This window comes from Myxocyprinus asiaticus, chromosome 5 (genome assembly GCF_019703515.2).
Source record: "Myxocyprinus asiaticus isolate MX2 ecotype Aquarium Trade chromosome 5, UBuf_Myxa_2, whole genome shotgun sequence".
Lineage (NCBI taxonomy): Eukaryota > Metazoa > Chordata > Actinopteri > Cypriniformes > Catostomidae > Myxocyprinus > Myxocyprinus asiaticus.
In genome coordinates, this window is record NC_059348.1 from 40,709,023 (window position 1) to 40,730,777 (window position 21,755).

Genomic DNA, 21,755 nt, shown 5'->3' on the forward strand with positions numbered 1-21,755 from the left:
CTCCAAAATCCTAATATTTTTAAGATGCGCAGTTACAAAACAATAAGAAAGTAAAATGGTAAAAACTGTCTATTTCGTAATGCGTAGGCTATAGTACATTAATAACATACTATTACTGGGGCCTGGGTAGCTCAGCAAGTATTGACGCTGACTACCACCCCTGGAGTCGTGAGTTCGAATCCAGGGTGTGCTGAGTGACTCCAGCCAGGTCTCCTAAGCAACCAAATTGGCCCGGTTGCAAGGGAGGGTAGAGTCACATGGGGTAAACTTGTGGTTGCGATTAGTTGTTCTGCTCTCAATGGGGCGCGTGGTAAGTTGTGCGTGGATCGCGGAGAGTAGCATGAGCCTCCACATGTGGAGTCTCTGCAGTGTCATGCACAACGAGCCACGTGATAAGATGTGCGGATTGACAGTCTCAGAAGCGGAGGCAACTGAGACTTGTCCTCTGCCACCCGGATTGAGGCGAGTAACCGCGCAGCCACGAGGACCTACTAAGTAGTGGGAATTGGGCATTCCAAATTGGGAGAAAAGGGGATAAAAAAAATGTATTACTACTTTATTACTGATAAGTCGGCGGACCATAATTTAGTTTTATTTGTTCGTACCCCATCACAATGTCTTGTGATCATGTCTCTCAAAGTGAGGTGCCTACCTAGACAGCATTTTTTATACAATGGACACATGTTCAAGTGCACCTATGATGCCAACAAATGGTGTTGCTATAGGCTGCTCACTAGGTTTTAAGTTACAGTCTACCTGTTGCCAGATTTGACTGGATTCACTGATCATTCACACAGAGGTGGACTTAACCAATAAATGAGGTAAGCAGCCGCTTAGGGCCCAAGGTTATCATGGCCCCCCCCCATCAAATATCCAGAAGCCCACATAAATCATATATATTATATTTGGATTTTCTTTGTATTTTGTTTGTTCACAAAATCATCATTAAGATATTTACATTATTATTTCATTAGCACATATGCGGGGCCTCCCTATGGATTACAGTGGACCATTCCATTTGTACTGCGCAGGTACTTGAGAGTTAATACTATTAGTAGTGTATGAGCGAAGTAATCCGATGTGAACATTGCAAGAAATCACAATGTAAAGCAGCTACCCCAGCAGTGCAGAAAAAAGGAAGAAACACAAAAAATATATAGACAAACTCCCCAAAATCTATCTGCCAGCACCTGTACCGTCAGAGCTGCTCCTGCTGTAGCAGTGTTCCACCTCCACCGGCAGACATATGGATGAGTTCTACCTCTCTCCTGGTCCCAGTGTTGTGTCGAAGTCTGTTCCCCTATGTTTCCCCTTAGGTTAATGTTCCCCGTAGCGCCGTTAAACAATAACCATAGGGGAACAGACTTCGACAAAGGGGAAAGATAGGGGGAACAGTCTTCGACACAACACCGGTTTACACTTATGCCATTTTTAAATGACCTAATGATAAAGGAATGTTTTCGTGTTGTTGTACATGTTATTGTGTTTAGATGACCACACACGTTGTCGGCTTATTGAGCTTAATCGGTGTAAGAATGTGCATGTAAACGCTTGCTTTCCCCACACGTACCTCATCACCACATGCTTGATCACATATATATATAAAGAGAATATCCTTGACATGTATCCTAATTTGAGCATAGCCTTAAGACTACTTCTCACTCTCCCTTTGACAGTTGCTTCAGGTGAAAGAAGTTTTTCATCCCTGAAGCTGATTGAGACCTCTGTCCCAGGAGAGTCTATCTGCACTTGCTGTTCTCTCCATTGAACATAAAGTCAGGAAGGCATTGGACATAGAATCTGATAACAAGATTTGCTGAGGCAAAAGCATGAAGGGTCAAATTTTAGCTGAAGATCTCCTCCTTATGGGCCAGATTTGAGAGTGACAAGGAGAGGGAGATGTTGAGGAGATATACAGAATGTAAATATTAATTGGTAAATTTTGTAGTAGATTAAATGTTTTATATCATTATATTTCCATAGATCCAATTCATCCACAGCAACAGTCAGCAGTTCATATAAGGGAATTTTTACATAAAGGACATATCTTAATCCATCCATTGTGTTTTTTGTATTTTAGCTCATCTGTGGTGCTGGTGCATTCATTAAAGTGGCTTTCAAACTGATTAGATTTAATCTTTAATAGCCTGGATCAGTGTTGTAGTCAAGTAACTAGATCTCGAGTCCGAGTCGAGTCCGAGTCCTCACTGCTCAAGTCTGAGTCCAAGTCCAAGTCACCAATATTGTGTCCAAGTTGAGTCGCCAATAACTGCACACTAGTCCGAGTTACGAGTCATTAGTGTTCAAGTCAGAGATGAGTCACGAGTCATCAATATTGCGACTGGAGTCCTGGGCTCGAGTACTACAACTCTAGTCTGGACACTATAGCAGCAGCTCCTCCATTGACCAGTGGGGGCTTAGTGAAAAGGAATCCTGGGTGAGTCAGAACATTTCCTGTAATATCAATGTAAAGTTGTGAAATGGTGATTGGTAGGTGCATGGTGAGGTGGAGCTCTTTACATGGGATTGCTTAGGGCCCCTAAATCACTAAGTCCGCCCCTGCATTCACGCCAGCTTCAAAGAACACGCTTTTCCTACAAACTGCATCCATAATTGTGAAAATCCCACATTAGGATTGGGTCGTAGCATGCGTTTGCTTTGAGAAAATCAGCTTTCAGGCTGTAGCGTGTTTTCTATGCGCCGCACTAGATCTACTGCGGTCGTTGTTTACATTGAATGCATGTTGTTTTTGGTTTTTATGGAAAAGACCAGTTTCCACAAGAAACCATTTTTTAACCTTAAGCTATATTTTTTTCTTGTGGCCCCACTGTAATTAACTGAGCAACACCTTTCAGTTGCTTATTTTCGCAGCTAAATTTAATTCTTTAGTATTTGCATTTAATCAGTGTTATTAAAGTTAACCAAAACTAACTAAAATAATTTTCGTTAACTAAAATAAAAACTGAAATTATTGGAAAAACCTGAAACTAAACTAAAATACTTTTTCATAACTCCAAAACTAACTAAAATAAAATAAAAATGATCTCAAATTCGTTTTAGTTTTTGTTAGGGTGAATATGGGCAAAGGTGAGAACTGTTTTGGGTGAGAACAGACCAAAATGTAACTCCTTTATTCACTGCACATCTTGCAAGTGCAGTCTACAGGAACGTTAATTATTTCAAGCTTGATTACACTTACTAGCAGAGTCTACAGATTGCTAGATGGTGCTGCTTGAAATCATGATTGCCAAGGAGATAGATGTTGTCAAGATTTACAGTAAAAAAGGGTTTCTCACCCACACCTATCATATCACTTCTGAACACATGGATTAAACCACTGGAGTCATATGTATTACTTTTATGCTGCCTTTATGTGCTTTTAGGAGCTTCAAATTTTTGGTCCCTATTGACTTACATTGTATGGACCTACAGAGCTGAAATATTCTTCTAAAAATCTTTATTTGTGTTCAGCAGAAGAAAAGAAGTCATACACATTTGGGATGAGCATGAGGGTGATTAAATGAAGAGAGAATTTTCATTTTTGGGTGAACTATCCCTTTGATTTTTACACCCCAAAGATTAGATTAGTAATAATTTATAATAATTTAAGGAAATACATATGGATACAATGTGGATCAAGCTTAAACGTCCTTTGTCACTTTACCCATATTCACCCTATTTGCAACATTTACAATCCACATTAAACATGAAAATACCACTAGATAGAGGTAACACAAGACTGCCCTGAGAATTGAAATATTAGACTTTTTAAATTACACCAGTAAACACTCAGATTTGGCAGCCATAACAAATACTAAAACTAAAATAAAACTAATTAAACTGAAACTACAAAAAACTGAGAAAACTAAACTAAATTTTTATGACAAATTGAATATAAAATAGAAATAAAAACTAGATTAAAAAATCCAAAACTATAATACCACTGCATTTAATTCTGTAGTATCACCATGAGCGAAGAATTCACTGATTTTGCAGTGGCTCTTGATGACATACCTGACTCTGACTCCAATCATTCTGGAGAGAATGAAATAAGCATGCATGATGCTGATCCAGATGAAATAATGGAAGACATGTTTGAAATACAGGATAAAATTGAAAATGATAAGGAAACATTACAATCAAAAGACGGTCAATTGATGTGGTCTGGTGCCCCCATCACAAACGAGGCAAATATTTAATTAGAAATTATCTCAAGGTAAAACCAGGGCCCACAAAATATGCTGTGACCCATGTTAAAGATGTCAAGTCCAGCTTTCAATTTTTCTTGCCAAGTACCATTGAAAACATAATCTTAGAAATGACAAACCTGGAGAGCCAACATGTAAGGATTGCTGGAATAAGCTGGACAGGATAGACTTGCTACATTCATAGGTCTGGTGATTCTAGCTGGCGTGTACAAATCAAAGAATGAGAGCCTCCAAAGTTTATGGCATGCTGAGTCAGGTCGGTCCATTTTTCGGGCTACTATGCCACTAGTGACTTTTCATTTGCTCTTAAGAACAATTAGCTTTGATGACCGTGGCGAAACATCTGCCCAACACAGAAAAGACAAACTTGTTCCAATTAGAGATGTTTGGGACAAGTGGGTGGATCTCCTACCACGCATATATAATCCAGGCCCAGAGGTCACAGTGAATGAGCTGCTGGTTGCTTTCAGAGGTCACCGACTTTTTAAACAATACATGCCGAGTACATCCGCCAATTATGATATCAAGTTCTGGGTAGCTTGTGATGCTAGGTCCAGCTACATCTGGAACATGCAGCTGTACACTGGCAAAGCTGCTGATGGAAAACCAGAAAAGAATCAAGGCATGACAGTTGTGCTTGACATGACAGATGGTCTCTATGAACAACATCATATGCAACAACTTTTTTAACTTGTATGCCCTTGGCGAGGAACTGCTCAAGAGAAGACTTACCATGGTGGGAACAGTCAGACACAACAAGCCTGAACTCCCTCCTGCACTGGTGACTACACAAAATAGGACAGGGTTGACAAAAAGCCCAACTTAATCCTGGATTACAATCGCAACAAAGGGGAAGTAGACGATCTTGACAAGTTATTGTATTTTTTTAAATATTTTTTTGCAATATTTCCTGTTTAACAACATGCTAAATACATTTGTGTGAAAGATGTGAAGCAAATGTCACTTCTCTAGTTTCAGTGGTATGTTAATTGATTGATTGTTTTATTGCAGCTAACTGCCACTTACACTTGTAAGAGAATGACAAGGCACTGGCCCCTGGTGGTGTTCTTTAACATCTTAGATGTCTCTGCATACAATGCCTTTGCGGTGTGGACAGAAATGATCCCATCCTGGAACAAAGGAAGAACCTTCAGGAGAAGGCACAGGTATCCCACGAAAATAACTAAGAAAACTAATACAACTTTTAACAGGTTCCAATACAGCAATAACATTACCGAAAATGGCACATGATTTACAGAATTTCTTTATTTTGTATAAATCATTTATGTACAGATTATTCTGGCCAATTTGATATTTAGGTAAACTGATAGTCTGTTGATTTTTATGTGCCAACTTTTTTGCTTTAAAATATAGGAGAAAAGTGATAAGAAAATGACGCACAAGACTACAATAGCCAGACTGTCATCATACAGTTCCATAAATAGAATTTCTTTCTTCAACTTCTGGCATTTTTATGTTGCAGGGGTTTACTTCTAAACTTTTATTTTAACTTTTTACTTTTTGTTAGATGAATATCACAATAACATTCTTTCAGTCTTGGAAATTCTTTCCCATTACTTCGTTTATTTTTGCAACTATTCATTCAAATACCTTCTATGCAGCTTTTTATTGTTTGACTCCTGTCCCAGACCCAAACTAAATCTTAACATTTGAAAATCATTAATATAGTATTACTACATTTACATTACGAACATAAACAATTTCAATATATAATTTTAATAAACATAAATAAAATGTAATGATCACTCAGAAACATTATGCATAATAAGCAGAAACCCAAGCACTGCCCATGTGTTCAACCATCATTTATGTTGAAAGGTCGTGCGTCCTTCAAAATAAAAGCCCTTAAATTTGTCAAATGGCACATTGGTGAATCCATATCACATTACTTTCTATCTCAGATTCAACTTACATTTTTAAATTAAGCTAAGCAATTTAGCATTAAATTGTTTAAATACACTATATTAAACATTTTAGTGTAAGCCATTGTCATCTAGATCACTGTTCAAGCGAACGTGAATGAGTGTGTGGTCACTGGTAAAGTCGAACAAGTTACTTTTCACAGCGCTGGCAGCAATGGACCAATCACAGTCATTTTATTTAATTGTTTTCTAGAGATAGCTGGGGCGGAGGTCCAGTTGTATTTCAGAAAACAATCTTTGGAATTCATAGACTTAAACAAGCATACTTTTTTGTGTGCAGATGTCCACAGTGAGACAAAAACATCTTTAAATTTGAATGCGGCCCAATTGAGGATTCGTCTTTTCAAGGTCAAGGTCACACTTTATTTTTAAAGCACATTTCTAATACAACTAATGTATCCCAAAGTGCTGTACAAAGATAATTTCAACAATAGAAACAGAAATAAATACAAAAGCTAAGATAAAACCATTATATAATCCCCTTCTGAATGAGACTCAAAAGCCAGGGTATAAAAGTGAGTCTTCAGGGCTGATTTAAAAGCACTGAGTGTGGGAGTTGATCTAATACTCAACAGTAACTTATTCCACAGCCTGGGACCAGCTATCGAGAAGGCACAATCACCTTTACATTTTAGGCATGACAGAGATATCTGAAGGAGTTTATCAACAGATCTAAGATTCCTTGCAGGCTGATGTAAAATCAGCAGATCTAAAAAGTAAGAAGGAGCGTGGCCATTTAAAGATTTAAAAACAAATAATAGAACCTTAAAATGGATCCTGTATTTGATGGGTAACCAGTGTAGAGAGGTCAGAATAGGGGTAATACTGTCTCTCTTTCTGGTGCCAGTCAGTAATGTTGCAGCAGCGTTCTGTACCAACCGCAAACGGTATAAAGATGACTGGCTGAGGCCCAAATACACAGCATTGCAATAATTAAGCCTAGATGATACAAAAGCATGGAGGACTATCTCCATGCCTTTAAATGAGAGCATCGGTTTTGACTTTGCAATTAACCGTAACCTTTTTTACATAAGGGCGAACAGCTCTGGAGAAAGACCCCATATAGTTAGAAATATGAGGGGCGGTGCTAAGAGAACCAAAAACAACAATTTCAGTTTTGCTCTCATTTAGATGGAGAAAGTTCCTAGCCATCCAACATTTTATATCCTCAAGACACTTATTCATATTTGCACAGGAGCCATCATCAGGATGCAGTGGAACGTACAACTGTGTATTGTCAGCATAGCAATAAGAAATATGATATTTCTTAAAAATAGAACCCAAAGGTAACATATACAATGAAAATAAAATAGGGCTTAAAATGGAACCTTGAGGCAGGCCACTGGAGAAAGGTGCAGGGGTAGATGAGTGGTTACCAATTCTAACTGCCACGGACCTGTCTGAAAGATAGGAGGTAAACCAATGTAAGGCTTTGCCACTAATACAGTACCAACCTCCTGCTTTAAGTGGTCTAAAAGGATGCTATGATGAAATGTATCGAACGCCACAGTTAGATCAAGCAAAATTAAAATAGCTGAGCTACTGAGCACCAAAGTAAGCAAAAGCCAATTTGTCAATCTAAAAAATCTAAAAAGACTATACAAGACTCAGGGGTAGCTTCTGGATATGAAGTAACCCTGGGATTAATTACTTTGTCCAAAGTATTAAACAGAACTTTTGAGTTATGTGAGTTTTTAGAAATTAAATCTGAAAAATATTTAGATTTCGCAGCTTTTACAGAGAGCTGATAAGCGGACAGACTGTTCTTTAAGATCTCATAGGATACATGTAACTTGTCTATTTTCCATTTGTGTTCAGCTTTCCGGCATTCCTGCCAAAGGGCTCGTGTATGGTTATTAAACCAAGGCCATGTCCTAGGTTTGGGAGACTAAGTTCTAAAAGGGACAATAGAGTCCAGAATATTTCTACAGGTCTCATTAAACAACATAGAAAGCACCTCAGTACACAAACTAATCGAAGGTTCTTCCATAATGTTAGATGCTTTAGACTATGAAAATGCATTTGAAAATTCTGTCGCTGTTAAAGAAGAGATGGGACGAAAATGATACGGAGGCTTTTGCTCAATCAGAGGCAAATACGGAAATATTGCATTAAGTCAAGTCAACCTTTATTTATAGAGCACATTTAAAAACATCATAAGTTGACCCAAAGTGCTTTACAGATCAAACAAATAAATAAATAATGACAGGGTGATATAAAAACGGATTGATTTAAAGTTAAATATAAAACATAATAAAATAAATGTAAAAAAACATTTAGATACAGCATCATTTATTTATCCATTTCAAACTATTCAATGATCTATTCAAAAGCTACAGAATAAAAATACGTTTTTAAAGAAGATTTGAAAATGGCTAGTGATGAAGCTGATCTCACATGGAAAGGGAGACTATTCCATAGATTAGGACCTATCACAGAAAAGGCACGGTCACCCTTAGATCTATAGCGGCAACGAGGAACCCTCAATAGAAGTTGATCAGAAGACCTGAGCGCTCTGGTGGGGGAGTAAGGGAGGAGAAGGTCACAGATATATTGGGCCGCGATATATCATGATATAAATGTAACAGCCATATGATCAGACAGACAAAATTAATTGATCTCAGTATTACATATTGGAAGACCAAGTGATCAAACAAGATCAAGCGTATGTCTGTGTTCATGAATCAGTGAGTTGCACAAACTCCTTCACCAAATGATGGGAAGGGCAACAAACATGAATATTAAAGTCGCCCACAATGAGAAGTTTATCTGATGTAGGGAGGATAGTAGAAAGAAAAGTCCCAAATTCATGAATAAAGTCCTTATTATATAGGTGGTCTATAAATGAGAGCACAAAGCACAGGACTGGATATTTCAGTCTTCAGTAGTTGCAGCTCAAATGTCTGATATTGATCTGAAGGCAACAGTCTGCATTTAAAACGGTTTTTAAAGACTGTAGCCAAGCCCCTTGAGGAAGACTGTTGGCTCTCATAGGCCACAGTTGTTAGCCAATAGATTTTGCCGACCGATGGAATCAACCGGTGACTTTTAACTTGAAAAGTGCGCCTTCTGCTTTTATGTGGTAGCAGATTGACCGCTAGCGCTGACTTCACAGTTGTATTTTTGCAAGCCAGTGTAAGGTTCTTGATCCTTCTTAAACTGCTTGTTTTAAACTTTGAACTTTTGGTGAGTAGTTTTTTTTATTCGAATTTTCGCCTCCATAATATCCTCATAAGCTTATTTTTGGTGCATTTTGTGAAGGATTTCTTACATCGCAGCAGTCAGACTGCCGAGGCTCTTTAAAGCAGGGCTCTCGGCTGCGCGGTGTGTCCTCTTTGTCTGCTTCGAGGTTTTCCATCGTATTTCACGAATCCCCACACGTGTTTGGGTTGGGTCGCCTATCTTGTATCTTAGATTTTTGTTTATAAATAAATCTAAATGCGTTTTGTTGCGTAGTAAATTTGAAAATTCAAATATTTTGCGCGTCGCTTTTTAATTTTTAATTTTATTTTTTTATTTCGCAGTAACCGAGAGCGTTGCAGTTCCATTTGGCGCGCTGCTTTAAGTTTGAATTTATAGCCGTCGCTGACATGTTTTAATTTTCTTTTCATAAAACCAAGTGTTTTACATACGTTTTACCAGACGTCACTGATGGGGGAAAAATAACTAAAACCTAAGCCTAAGGTTGTAAGCTGGTTTAAGCTGAATTCCCAGCCTGACCAGCTAAAAGTGCTCAAAACACCTCTAAAACCAGCCAACCGACCAGGCTGGGTGACCAGCTGAGCGCAACTAGCTTAGCCTGGTTTTAGCCGGGGCCTTAGCCTCCCCCACCGCCCACCCCAATGTGACGTGAATGCCATTCTCCATTTTACTTATTTTTATTTTTTCCTCACAAAGCTTGATCACCACCAGCCCCTACATCTCTCTAAATACATTAAATACAGTGCAAAGTGTTGGATCAAAACATTTAACCATGTCCAGTTGTAATGAGGTGTTTCTGTTGCCTCAGTGTAACTGGTGGAAGCCAAGTGCCGCTCACTGAAAGGGTGCTGTTGGGAATTGTAGTTTTGGCTGAGAGCACTCTCTGGACCTGTGCTCCCATTGATCACACACCCCAGTGACAAAAGAGCAGACAGACAGACGACTACCCTGCACTGACGCTATGGAGTGAGTGACTGTTATTAACACCCATTTTTTATGTCAAATGCCCTGTATGGTTCCTGTGCAAAAATTAACTCAATAGTTCTCCCCTCTTTGAGTTGATGTTGAAATGACGAGGTGGTCTAATCGTCCCTCTTTGGAAGCATGAAAATCTTGCTAGACCATTTACAAACAGTGCAGCAAATACATGTACACTTACACATAGTGCAAAACACTGTCTGCATATGCTAGAATGTGGGATTGGTTTGAAATTTAACTTTGAACATTCACATTTGGCGAAAAACACCTGAGCGAGTAGCATCCCACAATTATGCTCAATTAAGGCTCTTACAAACAACCGCTAGTTTTAGACTTGTAAGTGTCTTGTTTTAGACTTGATTTACTCTGGTGCATTGGATCACACGGTTACTGACGCTACTGTTTAGCTTTTCTCTCTGGAAATATACCCACATCCTTCCTTATGTTTCTATATATTCACTTCACTAACCTAGTTGTCCCCCCAACACTAGTCAACTGATGTCTGGCAACGTGACTAATAAAACGGACCCAAGGTCGCTGAACTCGAGGGTGTTCATCGGAAACCTAAACACTATGCTGGTCACCAAGGCGGACATTGAAGCCATTTTTAGCAAATACGGCAAGGTTGTGGGCTGCTCTTTGCATAAAGGCTACGCCTTTGTCCAGTATGCCAATGAGAGGAATGCACGGGCTGCTGTGGCAGCAGAAGATGGCCGGATGATCGTTGGACAGGTGCTCGGTGAGGACATCAAAAATGATCCTTTATCATCAGAATCACTGTTTTTATCAATACCTGTAGGAGGATTTGAGTTTGGAGTTTGACATGTAGAATTTGGATTAAAGATAAATGTTTAACTGTCTAACAGTCTTGTGGGCTTAGCTTGTTATATAACTGCTGGCATGATGGTTCTCATGGTTACCCATAAACTTTAGACTTTATAGGTTTGAGATTACAATGCTTTGCATTACCAATTGGGTGCCTTAACCACAAGACTGCATCTACCCTGTAGTGCGTGTATGAAGAAACACGCTGATCAATTAGTGACAGTATGGATATTTATTTTTAATTATAGTTCACCTAACTATTAACTCCTCTTTCTATCAGATATTAATCTGGCTGGAGAGCCCAAACCTCACAGGTCAAAAACAACAAAGCGTTCAGCTGGAGATATGTACAGGTGAGTAGTACTGTTGTTGTTATATTCATATACGGCGTTCGCACGGTCATGGGAAACCTGGAGTATCAGGCGATATTGTAAAGAAAAAATCCAGCCCAGGAAAAGTCAGCAAATTAACAAAATCGTCAAAGTCTTGGCAATTTCTGTACTGACTTTTTTTTTTTTCTCCTCACCTGAATATTGCCTTTGATTAGAGCTCATGTATAGTATATATTTGTTTGTGCATGTGTATACTTAATTTCTTTGTACCAATCTAATGCAAACAATTTCTATATTTTATTTCCCCTACAGTGGTTCTGCTTTCGAAATGGATTATGATTTCCAGAGAGATTACTATGACCGGTAAGACCTGCAGTAGTGTTGTTCAGACACTGCCAATATACTGTAGATTCATAAATGTGTGCATATATGTAGGTTTGTATATATATGTTTAAAAAAAAAAAAAAAAAAAAAAAGCACATCTCCCAGCTAGCCTTCCCCAACTTACCTAAACGTCTTTGGTAATGTTTCATTGCCACTGTTGCCTTTGGCTTTCTCGCTTGAAGAATTGGGGCATATTATTTGCAAAGCTGCTTTGAAACAATTTGTATAGTGAAAAGCGCTATAGAAATTAATTTGAATTGAACTTTAGCTGATTGCTTTACCTCCTTGTCTTGTCTTGTCAGAATGTATTCATACCCATCCCGTGTACCCCCACTTCCCCCTCCTCCTGTGGCACGGGCCGTGATCCCTTCCAAGCGTCCACGAGTCAGTATAAGTGGGGGAACCAGCCGCCGCACCAAGTCCAGCTTCTCTTCTTCGTCCAAAAGCAGCCAGCGGATGTCCTCTCGAGCTTGTCAGTGCTTTTATAATTTTCTCCCATGTTCATTGTATTGTTCCAGTACCAGTGCCCAGTACATCAAAAAATTATTTAATTTTGTGGATGGATGACTATATCACCTCATTAAATGATCAACATTGTCTTTGTTCAGAAGTTATAAACATTAATTTACCTTAGTTGGCTTGTAATTTTTTACATGCATTCTCATGCATTTTCTTTCCCCCCAGTGAAAGCAGATGACCTCCAGACTATTAAGAGAGAGCTTGCTCAAATAAAACACAAGGTAGACTATCTTCTAGAGAGTCTGGACAGGATGGAGAAAGATCAAAACAAGAAATCAGGTACTTGGTATTAAAACATACTTCTTGGACAGAGATGTATTCTCATCTGATTTGCACCATCTGTGCTCTGGCTTCATGAATATGCATGTATCTTTTACCTCAGAGGGAAAGACTGTGAAGACAGAAGTGGGTGAAGCTTCCTCCCTGCAGCATTTCAACAAGAAGGATAGAGAGAGGGAAGAGCAAGAAACAAATGATTCTGAGGAGGAAAGAGATCTGTTGGAAGATGAGGAGGTGAGTGGAGGAATTGGAGGTGCAAAATGATGGAAGTTAAGTTGTGGTTTATGCTGGATTTGTGGTGACTAGGGCTGCAACTAACTGTTATTTTGATAAACGATTAATCTAACAATTATTAGAACAATTATTCGGCAATTAATGCAATGATTAATCATTAGCTCTTAACCAATTATTCAGCTTGTGCCCCGACTTAAAAGGTTGTATTAATTGTGCTTACTAACAATAAAGAGGACAAAATCATCTTTTAAAAATACCTCTAAATGACATTCACTGAATTAAAGGGAAAAAAACTTGTTTAATTCAGTAAAGAAATTCACTGCAAAAAATCCGTCCTATTGATATCGTGTTTTTGTCTTGTTTTCCATTTTAAAATTGTCAATCCTTAAAACAAGATATATGTACTTGAGAAGCAACATAAGATATTTAGACTTGCTTTAAGAGAATGTATCTTAAATATAAGTGTATTTCATATGTGTATTTTTTTTTCACTTGGTTATACTGCTGCGAGTGCAGTAAAGACAAAATATACTTTTATTCAAGATCTATTCTCTTAAAGCAAGTCTAAATATCTTATATGCTGCTGCTCAGGTGAATGCATGGTTTTTTTTTTTTTTTTTTTTTTTAAATAATTTTTAGATATTTTAAAATGTGTATTTTTACATTTATGCATTTGGCAGATGCTTTTATCCAAAGCGACTTACAGTGCCCTGATTACAGGGACAGTCCTCCTGGAGCAACCTGGAGTTAAGTGCCTTGCTCAAGGACACAATGGTGGTGGCTGTGGGGTTTGAACCAACAACCTTCTGCTTATCAGTTCAGTGCTTTAGTCCACTACACCACCACCACTCTTTTTAATATTATATTCAACATTCTCAGATAAAAATGTTTTCTTCTGCAGTATAGCTGCTAAAGAAAATGTATGTTGTTTTAAAGGTGTTTTAGACCCAGTATAACTAATAATCTTTTCTCTAACTTTGAAAATAGGCATGATCAAATTGTATTTACTAGGTGTTGAATGGGACATTTTAGACTGACACTTGGATTTTTATTAAAAGGTGAAGAACTTCCGTCATGTCTTTCCTGTCAGACTATACTGACTATTAAGCACATTTTATTGGATTGCACTGCTTTTAATACTATTAGACAAAGGTTTTACTCAAACAAGCTTATCAGACATTTTTAAAAATGTATCATCTAAAAATATCTTAGAGTTTCTGTCTAACATAAAACTACAATTCCTTATTTAATTTTATGTTTTTTGATACTTAATCTGTTCCCACTGTGTGGATAGCCTTGTTGCTGACATGGCACTAAAAACAAACACACACATAAAGGAGTTTTAGATATTTATATTGGAAAACAAACAAAAACAAATCAAATACGTATTTTGTTGCAGTGTATAATGGGGCGAAGACTACCCTCTCTCACCTTTTTATTCACTTCAATCCATCTTTAACTCACAAAAAATGAAATCTCTCTTATTAATAAAGCTGCGTATTGTCAATTTTCTTCACGTTGAGAAATGCACAGTGACATATATTATGATTCAATTAGTCACAAGCCATCATGTTATAATCTAGCTGCATTAAGCACACACGCTCGAGGGACGAGTGTCCCCGTGACAGAGTGTGCATGAGCCGAGTGCAGTTTCACTCTCTCCCCCTTAGATCGGGACATTCGAGCAACTCATAAAAGAGTCGCTGACTGCACAGATAAATGCCAGTTTCAGAATTTGTAGTTATTTATATGATCTGCTTCCATATTAATTGAACTTTCTAAAAATCTTTGTTCTGCTGAAGAAAGTAAGTCATACACATCTGGGATGCCATAAGGGTGATAGAATTTTAATTTTTGGTTGAACTATCCCTTGAATGTTAATATAAGCCAGTTGGAGGTTCATTTCCCTGAAAAGTGTAAACTCTGTGGCTAAACACTGCTACAGTGGAGTTTAAAATACAGCTGCTGAGGGAGCGACAGAAATTTGGCAACCTCTGACTGTCATAGTCCATCCATCAAAATATATATTTTTTCTTTTGCTATTGGAGCAAATGGCGATACATAAATAACATTTGCTTTGGTCTCCCATTTGCCTCTATACAACAAAGGTGATGTTTACCCTGCTATAGTTTACTTCTGCTTTCCAAACCCGAAAAATGTGAGAACGCGTTTGGGTTTTGAGTAGTGGTCAATCGATAAATTGCAGATATTCTGAATTTTAATTATCGGCATTGCCCGATACATTTTCACCTTTGGCCGATTTGTTTCTTGAGGGCGCTGAGAATCGCCTGCTTGCATGTGAAGCAACTGAGACATGTAAACAACCAGTCAAGGTTCGTTTTGCTGTTATGTGCCATCGTGTTACTACAATAATAGACCGGTGTGCAACAGTCTCATTTAAACGGTCCGCATATCAGAGCCGCGGCAGACGCGTTTGAGCTCAATGTTAAAGTGCTCGCCTGTTTCATTCTCCCTCTCTCTCCTCAACAGTTCCCTGTAACTTAACTGTCTTGTCTAATGATAAAAAGGCAAATATAAATAAAACCAATTTCATATACCGTCTGCAAATATGCGCATATCTCGTTTAAACATGTAATAAACCAACCTCACACAACTTCAGCAGATCCAGTATCCTTTGGAACGCTCATAAATCTCCCTCTGAAGCACATATACTAAAGGTCTCTCCTCAACAGTTCCCTGTAACTTTTCTAATGATAAAAGGCAAATATCAATAAAACTATTACATACCGTCTGCAAATATGCAGATATCTCGTTTAAAAAGATATGATTCACGAATCTCGCTAAAATCCAGCATTTTCTTCCAGTCGAGCGCTCCTCTAATATCTTCCTCTGAAGCACGTATTCCATCAGCCAGAATCCAGAACTTCAGGATCAATAGTTCCTCTGATCACAAATCCATGATGGTCAGTCCGTGACAATCCAAGCAGGCGATCCAGGCTGTTTAAACGGTCAGGAGATTGCTGCTCGCGCTGGATCCGCACGAGCGTGTGAGTGCAGCTTCAAAGTAAAAGCATTTCACGTGTGCTATAAGTAAATGTCTTATTCACTATGCACTGTATGTGCAATTAGTTTGATTCTGTATTTTTTGAGAAGTTGCGATTGCTAACATGGACATGCCATCCATGGTTGCTGGACTACTGTGTGTACTGTTATTTCCTTCCTAATATATTAATTTCTTCATGTGCAAATAAATTACTAAAATTGATGACTAAACAGAAATCAGAAGAAACTGCTATCTACCATTTAAAATACAATTATTTCTTTAGATTCTTTTTTACAAAGTTAAAGTTTAGTGTGAAATTGAGTAAATATAGTGCTAAATAAGAGTTTATTCATTTTTTTGTAATTGTTTATTTACTATATTAAATTGTATGATCTTTCAGCATTGTGTCGGCCACCCTGCCCTCTGGATATCGGCATCAGCCATTAAAAAACCCATATTGGTCAATGACTAGTTTTGAGGGTTATGTTTGGTGTGAGTTTGGAGTTTTGTTTGTCAAACAAGGGCAGACAGGGGAAGTCTTCTGGAAAATGTCTGTTTTTGCAGTTCCATTTGCTGCCATTACTGGTGGAAAAAAAAAATTCACTTTCTTCACCTTATAAGTGTTTGAGTTTCTAATAAAGACATGAATTGAGGGAAGGTATCCATCTAATCTTCTGTGATTTTTGAAAATTTTGAAATAAAGTAATGCTAAATGCTTTGTGCCAAAACTTTTTACCTTTCAGGTTAAAAGCCAGGGAGGTGAGAATGAAGAAGAGGAAGGAGAGCATGAGGAAGAAGAGGGTGAACATGAGGAAGGGGAGGATGATGGTGACAGCGTCAATGGCGATGATGCATAGACCGTTTTACACGTAGTGGACACCAATAACACAAACTCCGAATTCAGCACTTTCAGTTCTTTTGAAAGGTTGAAACTGCTCTTTAAAATATTTGTGTATTTCTAATGTAGATGCCTGCACTCAAATAATATCTGACACTAGTTACATGACCCACTGATGTCAGATTATTTTTAATGTTAGCATGACATCTTTTCAGGCTTTTGACATGTCCCTCAACCCTTATGAAAACAAGCACCTGTTTTTAAACTACAGAACACAACATTTTCAGATTATTTTTAATTGTTCTGATATGAATGAGAGGTTTTTGTATGGTTATTTTACATTAGCAGATGGCAGAATACATGCATTATGCGTTCTCAAGAGTGAAACTGGCCTGTTCCCTGTTAGTCCTGTCTTTAGTGAGAAAAGTCTGTCTTTTTCAGTGAACAAAGCTAAAATGTGTATTTTAAATGGGGAAACGTAAGGGGCTCCTCTGTTAGAGAGCCAGGAAGCTTCCAGGAAAAGTCTATGTTTGTATTTACATGTCTTTTTATATTACACTGTCTCAATAGTTCTTCAGGAAAATTTCAATAAAATATTAAAGTAAATGTTTTATGTTCTTAGTTTTTTCCACCCAATTGTATCTCAACATTAAATTTTTTTGATTGTTTTGATTTAGAATTTAATTCTTTAATGGTGTTCATTCATGTTGCCATAATAGCTTGAATTCAAAGCCTTTTTTGAGGTATGAATGTTAATTTAGCACATGAATTCACACTATGCTTTAAACATTTTATTTTGACTGTGTGCCACCAATTTGGTTCTTTTGCCGGTGTCTGACTCTGACCACATGGGGCAGTAATGCGAGTGCAATTTCTTTTAGCAATGTTTTCAGTTATTTCATGAAATATTCAGCACATGAATTATGGAACTTCCTCTCAAATTCTGAAGAAAAGTTGACTGTTCTTCTAAGAACGGAAATGAGCTTGGCAGTTTATTTTCCTCCATGCACATTTATGAACGGGTGTGCTGTTTGTGCATAATGTCATTCTAGTCAAAACACAAACGACACTGAGCATGAAATCTGTAACAGTGGTTCAATTTATAATTGGTCCCACTTTATATTAGGTGTCTTTAACTGTAACATTAAAATACATACAATACAATGTATTTTTGTGAAACTGCATGTTGCTTTGAAAAATTCTCACAAGATTCACATTTGCTTCTAGTGAGGTTGAAGTACTGATAAGTTTAGGAGTAGGGTTAGGCTTAGAAGTAAGGGAAACAGTGTAAATACAGATACTTAAAATGTAAGTACAATATAACACATATACATAAGTACATTGTATCAAATGCCTAAGTTTGTAGTAGTTAAAGGTGCAATATGTAATATATTTACTGTACTAAAGCATAAAATTATCATAATATATTATCAGAGATGTAGGAAACATGCTAAGTTGAAATACTGGCTTCTCCGAAAACAATACTATTCTACTTTGAAACGTCTGTTCCGGGCCGGAATTTCTGTTTGTGTTTTGGCCTGTGTGATCCCGCCCACTGCCCATTTCCCAATAGTATTTCGACACCCCGGGTTGCCAGATTTGAAACGAGTTAGCGGGCAAACAACACAGCGCTCTGCAGCCATGGAAACCAGCAATACATCTAGCTAACATTGACAGAGTTATAAAAAGTCCACATTAGCTGGTTTATAATTTGCAAAAAATAAAAACATTGCAAACGTATACATTAGCTGATCAACTTACAGTGTAAGGCTCGTCGCTTGCCATTGTCAGTTTGCTCGTTCTCAACCTGGCAACCCGCGTGAGCTTTGAGTCTGGTGAGGAGGGGACGGGGGAGGACACTCTCTCCAATATTTTGAATTTGGACTGCAGTACCCATTTTAAACGCTTGATGTCAATGTTACATATTGCTCCTTTAAAAACACCTAAAATAAAGTGGAACCTATAAATCTTGTACTGTAATTCCCATGAGGCATACTGTTCATAGCGTAAAGAATTAGATAACTGTAGGATTATGACATACAACCTTGTTCTTGCTCTGTTTTGTCCAGATTTAGAGCTTATATAATGAAAAGCACAGAGCATGCTTTCTCTGTGCTTATTTATGAACTCTTTTGATCTTTGTTGCAGAACATCTAGGCCAGATGAGTAAGATGTATGCAAAATCCAGATATATTCATGATTCCCACACCTTTGGACCTATGCATTTCCATGACTTTTCCAGTTTTGTGATTTCTGGGAGATCATATTTAAAAAAAAAAATGTTTTTTTTACAGAGATTGCACTTGCAAGAAAAGACATTTAACCTGATGAAATATTTTAGACCGGAGCATAACTAGAAAAGCTTATATTCACTATAGATATCTGCATGAATTTGAAATCACAATTTTTAAAATTTCCTTAATATTTCCAGATTTCCTCTGCAATACTGTATATATGGATTACTTTTATATTTCCTTTTATGAGATTTTTGGAGCTACAAATGTCTGATCACCATTCACTTGCATTGTATAGACCTACAGACCTGAGATATTCTTCTAAAAATATTTGTTTGTGTTCAGCAGAAGAGAAAAAGTCATACACATCTGGAATGGCATGAGAGTGAGTAAATGATGAGAGAATTTTCATTTTGAGTGAACTATGCCTTTAAAGGGTTAATTCACCCAAAAATAAAAATTATCTCATTATTTACTCAGCCTCATGATATCCCAGGTGTGTATAACTTTCTTTCTTCACCAGAACACATTTGAAGAAAAACAGAAAAATATCTTAGCTCAGTAGGCCCTTAAAACGTAAGTGAATGGCAATTTCTCATTTGAAGCTCCAAAAATCACATACAGTCAGCATAAACATCATCAATATGACTCCAGCGGTTAAATCAATTTCTTCTAAAGTGATATAATCACTTTTGGTGCGAAAAAAGATCAATATTTAAGTACTTTTTAACTATAATCAAATACTTCCGATAAGCTTCACAAGAGGGTGCAGATCACCGATTTCTCCTGTGACGTATTCTGTTGCCATGATACCGACATAATCTCACGTTCTCTACTTGGTTGAGACATCCAGGATAAGCACACAAACGCACCATTGTGAGTAAAGAAACAGATACAGATCTAAACCAAAACCAGCCAAGCTACTCTACAGCGTTCCTCATTCTCACTTGTAAACAGCGCTGCTCTTCCGACTGTGACTTACGTGTGTGTCAGTACTCACGTGTTTCAAATGCCAATGCGATTATGTCACATACCGCTTCTGACCGGAAGCATGATTTAGAGTTTAAAAAAGTACTTAAATATTTATCTTTTTTGCACCAAAAGCGATCATGTCTCTTCAGAAGAATTAAGTTAACAGCTGGTGTCGTATGGATGATGTTTATGCTAACTGTCTGTGATTTTTGGAGCTTCAAAAGAGAAATCGCCATTCACTTGTATTTTAAGGACCTACTGAGCTAAGATATTTTTCTATTTTTTATCCCCAAATGTGTTCTGGTGAAGAAATTAAGTTATATACACCTGGAATATCATGAGGGTGAGTAAATAATGAGAGAATTTTCATTTGTGGGTGAACTATCCCTTTTAATAAGGATTCATTTAGTAATAATTTAAGTCAAGATAAAGTAAAAAAAAAAATACATTTTCAACTTTCTTTTATTTCATACTTGATATGTATGGTGGTTTTAGGTTATGCTGGATTGCTGTCACTTGTCATTCGTGTTTCGTGCATGTGTGGCTTTAATTATATTGTTTTTTTCAAAAAACAGCCCATGTCATTCTGGCAAATATTTATTGGCCTAACTTATCTACAAGCACCATTTGTCCCCATTTCTGCATCATACTGTAGCTTTACATGGGAAGATCCTTGATCTTAAAGTGATAGTTCACCCAGAAATTAAGACTGTGTCATCATTTACTCACCCTCATGTTGTTCTAACCTCATCACACATACCTTTGCACAACAAAATTCCACAGGCGAAAAAAGCCTTGGACAGATGTAGAGCGCAAGTGAAATTAGAAAAAAAAAAAAAACCTGCCAAGCAGCCTCTTTTTATTGTTGCATTTTGTACTCTTGGAGAGTGAAGTAAAAAAAAAAAAAAACTCACCGCTAGAATTATTTCCTTGTCCATTGTGAATATTCAGTGTTGCTGTGTACGAAGCACCACCCACACAGAGGTCACTGCCAAACCAAGCAACTTCCTATTGATCAACGCGGCAGATTCGCCAATCAAAGTTCACCAACTGCATGGGAAATTCACGAGGGTAAATCCTTTGGCATCGGAAATTCATGATCGCGTGGATTACCATTGAGATGACTGTTACCTTTCAGCATGCGAAAGTAAGTGTGACCACTCCTTTATGACTTTCTTTCCTCCATGGAACACAAAAGGAGATGTTAGACAGTATGTTACCCTCAGTCACCATTCACTTTCATTGCATCTTTTTCCATACAATGAAAGTGATTGGTGGCTGAGACTGAGACTGTTTTTTCCTAACATCTCCTTTTGTGCTTTATGGAGGAAAATAAGTCACAGGTTTGGAACAACGTAAGAGTGAGTGAATGATGACACAATTTTCATTTTTGTGTGAACTATCCATTTCTTTATGTCTGCCTATCCACTATCATTCCAAACAAAGATCATCACGATTTCATGAAGGATTATACTGAATTAGCTGATGCTTTTGACATCAACACTGGAGATGCAATGATGTCCAAACACCCTCCCTCTACTCATGACCCCCTTTTCATCACATCATCTCACAAACACACACACAAATACATACTGCTTTGCTCCCTCATTAACCATCAGATGACGACTAATTAGGCATTAACTCCACAGGCCACTAAATAAAGAGAAGAGAACATGTAAGATCATGTTACAGATTTGTATTAATAACTCACCTCTCGCCTTTCCATTTGTAAAGTAATCTTGAGCTATTTAGCAACCACACACACACACACACACACAAACACACACACACATAATATTGAACA

At 37.6% G+C, this 21,755-nt stretch overlaps 1 protein-coding gene across 1 annotated transcript; it reads left to right on the forward strand.

The window, feature by feature from the left end:
- The first annotated feature begins 9,199 nt into the window (after positions 1-9,199).
- Positions 9,200-17,355, forward strand: LOC127440648 (heterogeneous nuclear ribonucleoprotein C-like). Its single transcript, XM_051697372.1, has 9 exons — positions 9,200-9,337; positions 10,161-10,318; positions 10,822-11,069; positions 11,436-11,508; positions 11,800-11,850; positions 12,174-12,343; positions 12,556-12,669; positions 12,773-12,903; positions 16,651-17,355. The coding sequence occupies exons 2-9, from the start codon at positions 10,314-10,316 to the stop codon at positions 16,762-16,764; spliced, it is 906 nt and encodes a 301-aa protein (XP_051553332.1). The 5' UTR covers positions 9,200-9,337; positions 10,161-10,313; the 3' UTR covers positions 16,765-17,355.
- Positions 17,356-21,755: the final 4,400 nt, after the last annotated feature.

Excerpts from the sequence above, each read along its gene's own strand:
- LOC127440648 (XM_051697372.1), top strand. Across the intron at positions 11,509-11,799 it reads TCAGCTGGAGATATGTACAG|TGGTTCTGCTTTCGAAATGG; the intron begins GTGAGTAGTACT and ends TTTCCCCTACAG. Across the intron at positions 12,670-12,772 it reads AGATCAAAACAAGAAATCAG|AGGGAAAGACTGTGAAGACA; the intron begins GTACTTGGTATT and ends CTTTTACCTCAG.